Source organism: Lissotriton vulgaris, chromosome 11, assembly GCF_964263255.1.
Source record: "Lissotriton vulgaris chromosome 11, aLisVul1.2, whole genome shotgun sequence".
Taxonomy (NCBI): Eukaryota; Metazoa; Chordata; class Amphibia; order Caudata; family Salamandridae; genus Lissotriton; species Lissotriton vulgaris.
This window is the reverse complement of record NC_141699.1, coordinates 706,736,206-706,748,784: the sequence shown is the minus strand read 5'-3', so window position 1 is coordinate 706,748,784 and position 12,579 is coordinate 706,736,206. Positions and strand designations below refer to the sequence as shown.

Below are 12,579 nucleotides of genomic sequence, written 5' to 3'. Positions count from 1 at the left end.
ACCTAGAAGTCGACCTAAAAATTTCTGGGGCTTGTATCGGACTTACCTATTGGCTAAAGAAGCGGAGTGCGAATCATTGACCCAGTCTCGGGGGGGACAGGGGGGTTTGAGTACTACTACACAACATTAGCTGAGAGCAGTGGGGAGGGGGCTCTGCACCACCTCACCTAACACAACATGGCAGGCACAGAGTGGGAGACATGTTCCATGCTCTGGACTACGTTGCACCTAACAAAGGGCTGAGGGGCGGAGCGCAGCAGACTGCCACCCACTGGTCGGTTGACCAGCAAGCACGTCCACAGAGCAGAGCACCTAACACCGCAGGAAATAGGACACTGATCAGCGCATCTAGTTAGATACAGTTGGGGGGGGTTATTAGGGAGGGGGGGGGGAGTTAGCACTGCCCATTATTAAAAAGGATAAGTTTATACTTGTGTGTACGTTATAGGCCTTGGGTTTTTGGGAATGTCTGAGTGAAGGAACTTGCCACTTGATGCATCACAATTCAAGTCATTGAATCTTCCCAATGAGAGACACAGGTGCCAGAGAAGTTGGTGGGTTGGGGTGGGGGTGGGGGGAGAAAAACATAAAAGTTGTACTGTACTAATATTTGTCTAAGAACGGAAACATAACTCTGGTACTATTGCTGATTGCGGATCTCACAACTAGTTAACGTGGACTCAAGATCGCAGTCTTCATATTGTCTCATACTACCTGACTAAGAAGCCGGCCTGTGACGAGTTGTAGGCGTGCAACTATGTACACTGTTTCTATTCTGCATGGAAAAATAAATAAATTTTTTTTTAAAAAACCTACGTGACCTGATCTTCATTTAAGATCACTACACAGAGACGTGTCCACAAAATAAGCCTACTCTCAAAAAGAGGTGGTCCAACACACATAAATACTCCGCAATAGTTCTAGACCCCAACGAAGGAGGAGATGAGGTGGCTCTAATGGCACTTCACAGCATGACTTCCACACTCCGCGATGGTCCCGAAATCACGCTGTAAATCATGTAGTCTTCTTTCCCGAAGTTTCGAAAATGACACCAGCTTTATTCCCTCACAGGCACTGAACCGGTTAATCATGTAGCAGAAAGATATAATCTCCAAGTAGAACTGCAGGAAGGAGAGAGCAATGAAAGGGGAGATGACTCGGAAGGGCCCCCTTCGCCAAATCGTCGCCAGTGTTGTGAAGAAAATAAACTCTGAGGCAAGGTAAAGTAAACACCTTTATTCTGTCATCCACTCTCCGTAAATCACAACATATCCAACATTCCAAAGCGAACTCTCAGGGGAACGTTCCAAGGGGCAGGAGTAGGCAGGGGAGGGGGGAAGATACCAAGAGGAAAGAAAAAAGGAGGAGGGAAACTACACAAAGGAAAGACTGGAGGAAAAGACGAGATTACAACACTTGTCATATTAAAAGAACACATAGAGGATGCTGATTTCACCTCCTATAAAAAAAAACTGTTGGCTGTAACTCAAATGATTGCAAATGTTTAAAAAATGCTCTTAATACTAAATCTTGGTTCATGTCCTGAGGAAAATACTGGGGAGGTCAAAAGACAATTTTCTGAATTTAGAGCACTCACCCCACTGTAGGAGCTCACTGTAAACCCCTGGATGGAGAGCACAAGATATCTTGAAGCTGTTGAACTTATTGGTTTGCAACACCCTATCATAATATGATCATTTACTTATGTATACACAAATGCATGATCTAATGTCAATAACTTGTTGTAAATACTAATTAATTTGTCTCACCTAGCGGAAGTACAATTTAAAAACTATATTGTATTTTATCCCTGCCGTAGTAGTTGTATTCATAGCTTGTACTCATTTGTGCACAGTGTATTAGTACTGAGGGCTTCGACCCTCAGCGTTGTAGGTCAAGTGGTGGCACTGAAAATAGAGATTATAGAACTTTATATAAAAAATATCAATTCTACACCTTGGGTCGCAGCATTGTCAGATGACTGTACCCCTCAGTCAGCATTCCCTCTATAGGGTTTGTTCATCATATAGCAACTCTCATCCATAAGTATGCTATTAAAAGTAGAATGCCTTACTTTTCATCAGAAAATCACTCAGCAGTCATATAGAAGAAGTGAGTGGGTAAGAGATTTATTGTGGAAGGAATGTTAAAGCTGAAGGGTAGGTCACCATTAAATCTCGTAAGGGCAATAAAGGGCTTCAAGCTGTGGGTGGTGCAAGGTGCACTCAATCATAAAACTGTGTGTTAAAGACATTTCTGAATAGAGTAGTTGATTTGTCTGTCTTAAAACATCAAGGAAGTTGCTTCACAAGGAAGGCAGAACATAGGAACGTCTTCCCATCTACCTTCTGTGTATTTGACAGTTTTTGGGATCCTCCACAGTTTTTTGTTAGCTGATCTCAGAAGTTTGATAGACTGCTGAGTATCAAAGTGCTTTTCAATACTTTGGATATCTCCTATAAATATACTTATAAACAAAGGTCAATACTTTTCTGTAGATTCTAGATGATAAAACATGTGACAAGATATTTAGAAAGATGTTGGATACATTTTATATGGATACAAAGTATAGAAAGCCTTGTAAAGGTAGATACCTAGATTTTTTGAGCTGACGGTGGAGTCTGACTTTTCTAACAATTTGGGGATTTTTTTTAAAATATATTTTTGTTGAGATCCAAACATTGCAGAAAAATACAACCATTCATGATATGCACACACCAGCTATAAAAACATATTTCATGACAGAATTCATCCAGGAACATAAGAATCTTCAATACATAAAACTCCACATAAGATAAATACAAAAAACAGACCTGAAACAGCTGACATTTTAGATAATCCTCCAAAAGTGCATAAAGTGCTAAATGTGTAAAAAAGCAATAAGGTGCAATTCAAACTTCTAGACTGACCCTGCAGCTTCATCCATAAACCGCCCCCAAAGAGTATCAAATGTCCTAAACCCCCAGTAACGCATGGCTTATAACTGTTCATTATTTCTGACATGCTTAATTTTTCGTAATCATTCCCCCATTGTACAGATCCGCTGTATCCGTCATTTCTGGAGTAGCAGGGATCTGGCCACTGCCATCGCTACATATAATAGTTTTACCAGTTCCATCCAAAGACCAGCAACAGGATCATACCCCAGGACTCTCCAACAAATACTGGGAGTTAGTTTAACCTGCAATCATTCTCCAAATATTGAAATATTGCCTTCCAGAATTCCTGGATGAGTTCACAGGCCAATACATGCACCCAATTGGCCACAGCCCCCAAAGTACTTTGGAAGAATGACCCGATCAGCTGGGATTGACATCTGAAAGAAATTTTGGGGTTATATATAGCAGTCATTTATTAAAAGATAACATTCAACGCCAATTGGCTCCTCTCACAATGCTAAAATGTAGTATACTATCTTCGTCCCTCATATTTTTTTGGAACCAATCCTTTGTGTTTCCCATTTTTTTACCGCTTTTTGACTAAGCTCAAGGTTCTACATGGAGGGGATCGATCTTTTATTTTTGGGAAAAAATTGGAGTGGATAATACACCATTTACTAAAATGTTTTCAAAGAATTTATAAGGGGTGAACCTCACCAACTCCTGTGCGTTGGGTCGGACAAGTTTTCACTCCATGTAAGTAATGGATTATTTCCTGAGTGCCGCTTCAACAGTGTTTATAACACCTGTGGACTTTTAGACAAATTGGTGAATGTAAAAAGAACAATTTGGCCCTATTATTTACAAAAATGTATTTGGAGAACAACCCCATAACCCTCTGAGTAAAGCCAGGTAAGCCTACATTGTGCAGTTTGGAGCCACTGTTTATACCCCACAACTTCCTTATTTTACCACAGCACTTTGACCTCTGAGTCGTGTTCTTCTCGCTCAGAGGCCAGCATTTCGTTGTAGACTTTAATTGCATTTCAATTCTTCAAAGTGCACTGTTTGCCAAAAATAAATCTTGTTCTTGAAAATTATTTTCTAAATATTACATCTTTTTTTTCACAAGCATTTCTGCACAATGAACCCCACATTTTCCCCAAACACTTCTCTTCATTTACTTAGCACCTCTGGCCAGAGGTATGGCACAATAAAAGGGAAAGGGGAAAGTATAAACTTGAGAAAATAATTCCAAATCCATAAAAATAAAGGCAATAGTAAGCTTTTCTCTCTCCATAAACTGTCGAAGTGACACCTCTTAAGAATATGAACGCTTTTCAGAACCTTTTTTTGGATTCCCAAAGGTTGTCATTTGCTTGTGCTAGCGCATGGATGACAAGAATTATTTTCGTACAGCTTTACAAGTGACTAATGATGATGACGAAGGTGGTGAGGTAACTAAGATCAGAGCATTCTCTCAGCGGTGAACTGACAAATTTAAGCCGATCCTGAGGATCAGTGAACCTGGGGGCATTTTTACACAGACGTGACAGAGCACAGTGTTAGCCTTCTTGGCTTAATACCACGATCAGCCACTTCAGAAACGCAGGGCTGCACCGCATTTACTACAATACAGTGCAGCCCTGTATTGTGCTAATTTCAGCTGCCTAGCGCCAACGCAGGCACCCTTGCACCATGTTCCAAGGGTGCCTGCATTAGGGAGGGGTATGATTGTTTAAGCACAGAAAGGTGTCCCTTCCTGCACATAAACAATCTTAAATAGCTATTTTCAACTTCTATGTGTGCAGCTTTGAGCAGCACACACAGAAGTTACAACTCGTCATTTTTAAAATGATTGTTTATGTCCAGGAAGGGACACCTTCCTGCACATAAACAATAATTCATGGCAATTTGCTGTTTCTATGTGCAGAAACAGCAAAAACGAGGAGAAATAAAGCATTTCTTCTCATTTCGCCATGTTATGATAAGGTTTTTCCTGGTCTTAATGTTGGCACCTCCTCCAATTTATGCCACCCTTGTAAATAGGGTGCAGTGTCAAAATGAATGGGTGCTGCGATGGAACGCCCACCGCAACACCCATTGTCCATGCCTTTCACGCTAAGTATAGCATGAAAGAGTGCCTTATTTACAAGGCAGCGTTAAGCCATGTTAGGTGGCTTAACACTGCCTTGTAAATTAGGCGAAGCCCATGTCGCCAAAGGAACGTCTTTAAAAGTGTCATTCCTGTGGCGATAGGGGCTTGTAAATATGTCCCCTAGTCATTTACACCTGCACCTTCTTACAGGGCCTGGGTGGTTGTTAGTAAGAAAACAACACTTCTCGAGAAAACACCTTGACATGAAAGCAGTTTTCTTAAACAAAACTTTATTTGCGCAAACATAAGTTACAAATGTCGACAGGAAATTTGAAAACGTATCAAACACTTCAGAAATCACTTGTACACACGTGAAAAAATTACCAGTTATCAAACGTTGTAAACAATGACACACTTGTAGCATCAAAAACGTGACAGAAAGGGAAACGTCTTGCATGCAAAACCCTGACATGTCACCTTTTGGAATGGAGCTTCGACGACCTCCAGGTAAAGCACTTGAACAACGGTATTGGTCTCAACAGCAACTTTGTAAGAAGAGCTAACTCTACGTCAGGCGTCTGTTGGCTGGAATGTTTGAGAGGCACAGATCACAACCCTGCATTCGGGTAAATGTATGTTGACGACACTGAGGCTATGTCTTACTCCTGGCACTGAAATGTGATGTCAAACAGGATTCATGATATTCAGCAGTTGGCGTGAATTAAACGTAGCAGGACTAGCCCGAAGAACAAAGCGGGTGTGCAGGCGTACTTAGCCATGGCTTACAAGCCACGTACATTCTAGCCTTTAAATTTCATCAAGGTCAAGGAGAGCTTAAAGTCCCAAAAACCAGGCAGCATTCATGGGTCACTTGGCATTCTGCACAAAGAGTTGAAGAATTGCTCTAAGAACTTGAAATTTGGATTTTAATCTGCTAAATTGAATCCAGTTCAAAAATAATTACGACTTTTTTCTCCTTCCCACCCGTCGGCCAACAATTCCTAGATTAAATGTCAGTGAGACAAACAATGCACTTCTACAATCCAAAGGGATGGTGCATGTAAGACTAGTAAAAGATATTTCTGCCCTGGCATTATTGCCTCAACCCCTTTCTTCAGACAATTCTTTATGTTAATGCTATATTCCCTCTTTCCCATTAGCCACTGCACTGGTTCTGAAGTGCATGTCATTTTTGAGAGAAAAAGAGGGATTGGTCTGATTTGGAGTAGAATCTGTAAGTGTCTATGTCCAGACACTACCAGCAGGGTGGAAATGTCCAGTGCTGATATTCCCTGGAGAACACTGCAAGTACCAGACTCAGTGAAGTTTCACATCAGTGCACCTGTAATACACAAGATTTAAAACCACACACTGGAAATGTAGGGGGCAGTACACAGCGATCACATGTACAATACCAGTAAAACTAGGTCCATGATTATAGAATATAACTTCAAATTGACTAACATTTCTCCTTTCACTAGTGGCTTTGGGAAGCAGTTATAGCTATTAATTCACCAAAATGCCAGGGGTAGCTTGTCTCACCATTATACACTCTATTGCTTACTATTTGCTGCAGAGAGGCTAAAGAGATGGCAAGGTTTGGAAACGACAGTAAAAAAGTAGCTTGTAGAGGCCGACAGATCACAGCCGAGAGCTATACTGGTTAACTGTCCTCTAACTGAGTTAGATAGAACACTGGTGGTAGAATGCGCTAAATTTAACTGGCAGAAAAGAAAAGACAAACAGTGGAAATTTGGAGCAGGTCTATAGTAGCCATTAATGCACATAACTGCAGATCTAAACCCATTCCGCTTTAAAAGTATTACCTCCTTGATGTACTAAAAAGATAATTCAAGCAGCAAATGGTGTCCTACTCTTTTTAAGTCCACATTAGGATTATGTCTGGTTTTGAAATTGTTGGTGTGCTACAGCCCCAATTAATAAAATATGCAGGAGGGCACTGCCATATTATGCTACAACCCTAAAAATCATCCCCAAGAGGGCCGACTAGAACAGAAGTGAAATGATGCCTCCCTCAGTGGGTAAGAGTGGAAGAATACCTGTTTGCAGGAATGGTTGCTCTCATGTGGGCTCAAATGAGGTGTTGATGTTCATTCAGATCTATTGAGACAGATATATTAACAGAAGCAATGAGGATTGGTTTCTTTCTTTAAGAGAAGTTTTGATTCTCTTTGCCTCTCCTTAGTGAATCAGACATGAGAATCCATCACAACTCTGCAGGTTTGCCCGCTGTAAAGTTTGGTTTTCATCCACCATAGGCAGGATGTCGGGCTGTGGTTCTATAAAGACAGGAAGTCAAATTTACAGTAACTGTGATCATCTTCATCTTGTCACCCAAACGACATTGACATACTATCTCAAGCAAAATGCCCCTGTCAATTACTTGTAGAATAGTAGAAGCTTCTTTAAGGGACATGTGAACTTGCCATTTCATACACAATGGTGGCCCGCTTCAGACTAAATTTGCCAGCCATCCATCCATTCACTGCCATTTGACCAACTCTGGTGAAACCATTACATTCCAGCAGTAAGAGGATTCTTTGGGAAGCAAAGATGGAACCCTCATATCCACAAAAGAAGTACACTAATATCACTCAATTATCCCCATAGGCATGGCATTGGAGTATTAGAGTAGGATTTAGCCAAGTAAAAAGGGACCTTGTGTTTACAACTGATGGATGGCTAATTAATTTGTATTGCCCATTGCCATGGCCATTGGTGAGTATGTTACAAGTGGTTAGTGTTTTCTGCAGATGATGTAACCAGTTCATTTGTTGACCTTAAGTTAGGATTCTAAGCCAAGGACAAGGCCTCCTATTAAAGTGAAGGCAGCTCAAATTGATTTACTTGCATGTTTTAACAATTCTAAATCTGAATCAATTTCTTAGCAGCTTCTGGAGAACTACTTTTAAGAGCCTTTCAAAATCATTTGCTCACATTTTTTGGAGGGGGCACATGTGGAGGAGAACACGTTTGCTCATTTACTGATTGGCCCCAGAGCTTTCTCAGATTTAATTCTATCTTTTTACATAGAAAATGCAAAGCACTGCTGAATAATCTAGCCTCTATTGTAACAAAACTAACTTTTCGTTAGGGAAACTGTCTTTGCCGGCTAAATGTTTACTCACAATTTTATTTTTGTGACTGTGGAAGTGCGGTACAAATCAAGAGAGATTTATGAGACTGGCTGGAATCTAGCAAATATTTGCTTGAGGTATAAACATGAGATGGATTTAATATCTCTTTTGATTGGGAAGAATTTGCATGGCTCTGTTCCCATGTCTTGAGAAACGCCATGCTGAAATCTGGGTAGGAACCTCTCTCATTAATACTGTGGTGTGCATACTGTGCTGAGGAAGGCCTATACGAATTGTGCGATGAGCCAAAATATAGTTGACTCTGTACAGATATTAAATCTCATGTGCTCTATTTGATCATGATTCACTGTTAGCCTAAATATACAGGCAGTATTAATCTAGGTTAGGCCTATTTTAGTCAGTGTATGAAGCACTGATGGTGTGCATGTGTGGAGACATATTAAGGAGATATTTTAATGAAGGGGTATTCTGTTGGTAGGGGCATTGTGAATTGTATTCGACAAAGGGCTTTACAATGGTAATTTACTCTTATGTGGAATTGGCGTGATTGTATTCTTCATGTTTGCAAATGTGAAACGTTTTCTTCTGAAATATGGATTTATATGCGATTTTACTGATTTTGCTGAATTCTGTAAACATTTCATAAAAATAAAATACGTTTTCTTAAAAAGTCTTTCTTCTACAGCTTATCATTAACGGTTACCCTGGGGTTTCGATACTGGGGAGATATATTTGAGTAAGCTACATAGTAACTAACACGTTTAAAGTGAACTGGGTCTGTGCACTGCAACTCACTAACGCACCCTTTAAAAAAATTGCATTTGAATAATTGACAATTAAAGTGCTGTACAAGCAACTGTGCTACAGTATTTGCAGAAAAGTTATGGATTAGATCATGCACCTCATAGATTTTTTAGAATAAGGATTATATAATGATCCTTTTGACAAAGGTAGAGGTCTTCTGATGGTTTCTTGGGTTGCCTGACTCATAAATATCCAATTGATGAAAGCAGCTCATTGTAGAAAAAAGAAGAATGTTGGATAATTGACCCAAAAAACTACTCAGCTCTGTTGAAAGGAAGCCCTGTAATTGCCCTGTGCACCTAACACGTAGACCCTTAAAGGAAAGACAGTAAGTGAAGTGGAATCAATGGTAAGATACCAAAAAGATCACCTTGAGACAAATGATGCTCCTTGTTGTGAAAATGAGAGCGAATACATAAAATGCTCAGTAAAAAATTTGGCTCTTAGGTTAGGCATAGAGACGGTGAGTGAGACATCAGTTTGCAAATTAGACCCAGACAGTTTAGTCTCAAATAAATGGGTCGCCTTGAAGTGCTTACTGGGTACTGAATTTAATTCAATTAAATAAAAATGTATTGATATAGACCTTAACTAAGGCCAACAATACAATGAAAATTACTAAAAAATAATGAGAAATGATATCCACCAAAGTACATTATTATGAGATAAACTAATTTTGGCTAAAACCACAACCATAATTATATAAATAAGGATGGGAGGATCTAACAAGGTACACTATTACAGTACTAGATGGTAAATAAATAAGTTAAAACATCTTTAAAAACCTTTTTTAAATTAAAAATGCTAGAATAAATGCTTTAATGTATATGCAAATATATAAAAGTAATTATATCATGTTGAGAGTGCACTTAACATTGCTTATCAGAGCATTATATGTTACCATACTTCTTTCAATAGCCTTATTTTTAATTGCCATTTAATTTGTATTTTTATGGGCTTCTTATCAAACAAATGTATGATATGTTACGAGTAATATTAAAGAAGTAAGTGCATTGGCATTGTCACATGATAAAAGTTAAGGAAGAAGAATTTTTCATTCTGTGGTAAAATTTGGCTCGGCTACGAAACTGCCAAATGTACAAATCATGTATGAAAAATAGAGATAGCCAGGGTACACATCATGCTACCTTGGTGTATGCTACTATTACCAGAAGCGGGATTTGTATCGGCATCCATAAATTGTCAGCAACCTCTAGATGCATTGAGGGATGAGGAGCTTGTTGGCTGAAACACTGCTAAATGATAACTTGAATTTAGCAAGGGACTGGTGGACAAATTAGCATAAGATTCAAGGACGCATACGGTTCTAATGTTCCTTGATCCTGATGCCCATTATGTTGTCTGCTCTTTTTTCTAGAGCCAGGGTGTTTAGTGTGTCTGGGTGGGCTAGATCCATTCAACATTTTCAGGATAACCACTGACAACATTTTTTACTCTATGCTCATATATCTTATGTGGGTATCTGGAAAACCTGGCATGGATCCAACCCTAAGAAAATGTTTTTGTTGGTACAGGCTATTGCCATGCCAAGTCCACTTTCACTATTATAACATCTAGATATCTGTCTAGAGGAAGGCAAAGGGTGGGAGAGTGAGGAACAGTATCTCAGACTATTCACAATTGCGCAAAGTTTACTATCACTAGTTACTCTTCAAGAACATAATGAAGTCTTCTCCAAGGTTCATTAAGGAGGTTTCCTAAAATAGGAGAAGATGATCTTCTGTATCAACAATTAAGGAAATAACGAGGCCTAATCACAAAAGTATTTTGGAGTACGTAAAGTTGCACTCCTGTTGTACACTTTTACATTCTCTTATGTACCTTTCTGAATTTGCCCCCAAAACATCTAACATAGGAATGAAATATAAATATTTAGAGAATATTCATGTACAATTAGTATGAATACAAAGAAATATGCCCTATTTCCACTTTTAATAAGAGGGACTTGCATTCAAGAGTAGCTGCTACTGCTTGCAATCGCTGTGTGCTACTTTGGAAACCCTATGATTTTACCTGACTACTGGGCTTTCCAAGATATGACTTTGGCTTTTGTTTGTTTTAGTGATTGATTTGTTTGTGCCGCTGGTCAATCTCGAATAAAATGTTGCGGAATCACATTTTACTTAAAAATACGATAAAAATGACTACTCTGGCCCGGGAATGGGCTCACGTGTGTTGTGATATCATGATATCATTTACCATAGTTTTTTTGCAGAATAAAAGGAAATGGCATGTCACTTTCTTTAACCCTTTACTTTTGATGAATGGCTCCAGTGATTGGCTCATTATTCCCAGTAGAGTTTGATATTGCCAAACCTATCTGTGTGTACACAGCAGCAAACTGAGAAAGTTGCATCTTTCCCCCAAGAAAATTAGATTTTCTAGGGTGGTAAGTACTCAACCGTCACATGGTTACTTATTGTGGTTTTGGTGAAGTTTGTGTTCAGTTATTGGGAATTTAGCCTCATACAAATGAAAGTATTAATATTGTATCCGTATTCACAATTAGTTATTGTAGTTTTAGTTCTGCCTACAGCCAGTGACCCCGCCCACAAAGGGGAAGAGAAAAGCTATGATTAGATATAGGAATGTATCAATCTGGTACAACTGCATGATATTTGTGCTGTCCTGTCTGATTGGTAAAGCCGTTATAGTGAAAATACAATGGCACCAAATAAATGGAATTCTAGCATTTTACAAAAGCCCGCATCTGTCTTAAAACACAGAAGTCGCCTCGTAGGATATAACGCTCTCAGTCACAACTACCATTTTTTCTTAAATCTCCCTGAAATGAAAACAAATGAGAGAGAGCGCTCCACCGTTTTTGTTACTCATCACTCATATCTACTACCCTTAAAGAAGCTATAACCATGATCCTCCCAGCATCCTATTTTGCATCATTGCGGAATAATTTTTCATTAAAAATATAAAATAATAAGGAAAGCTATTTTATGGAATTGACACAATATGCACATTAATGTATTCATCGCCGCCCTTTAGCCTCTTATAATCAGCGGTCCTTCAATATGCTCTCTTTTGTTCTATTTACCATGTCAACAAATAGAAAAACTTGCTGACACTCCTCCAAAGTCACCATGTCTGTCCACGTGGCAAAGGCGACACAATATTCTTCGGGGTTTGCCTCACCCCAAAACGTCATAAGAGAGGACATTAGGAATGGGAAAATGACATGCATCATGAGGATTTGTTGTAGCAACTGGCAGTGTTTTAGCTGGTACAATTTTCTATAGAAACAACATAGTACTGAACAAACAACATCAAATTTGTATGGATTATTACAGGAAATCCCGCCCTCCCATTGCCCCACGAAAATAAAACGCCAGGAGTTCAAAAAGCCGAGTTCAATGAGTAAACATCAGAACAGAGTTGGACTATGAAGAAAGCCATGCCAGGTATTCTCTCTTCAGTTCCTCAAGTGCTGAAATAAACTGTAATGTAAAGAAAAAAAGATAAAATTAAACAGCATGTTTTTGAATTAAATAATTGTTCCCTAAAACACATACTCAGTACTGTTTGAATCAGTTAGCACTTTCAGGTAGGCACTATAAAGAGGGGAGTCTAGAATTATAATGTTAGTTGTTCAGTGCAAAGCTTATTTCAGTGGCAAATGTATTTAAATGGCAATAAGTTTATAAAG

General features: G+C 39.1%; 1 protein-coding gene across 1 annotated transcript in view; it reads right to left on the bottom strand.

The window, feature by feature from the left end:
* Positions 1 to 5,250: 5,250 nt before the first annotated feature.
* LOC147683352 (vesicle-associated membrane protein 2-like) overlaps positions 5,251 to 12,579 on the bottom strand; it is a 302,743-nt gene continuing 295,414 nt past the window's right edge. The window contains exon 5 of the mRNA XM_086943781.1: positions 5,251 to 12,370. Within this exon, the coding sequence (XP_086799907.1) occupies positions 12,354 to 12,370 (17 nt within the window). The 3' untranslated portion in view covers positions 5,251 to 12,353. The remainder of the gene's footprint in view (positions 12,371 to 12,579) is intronic.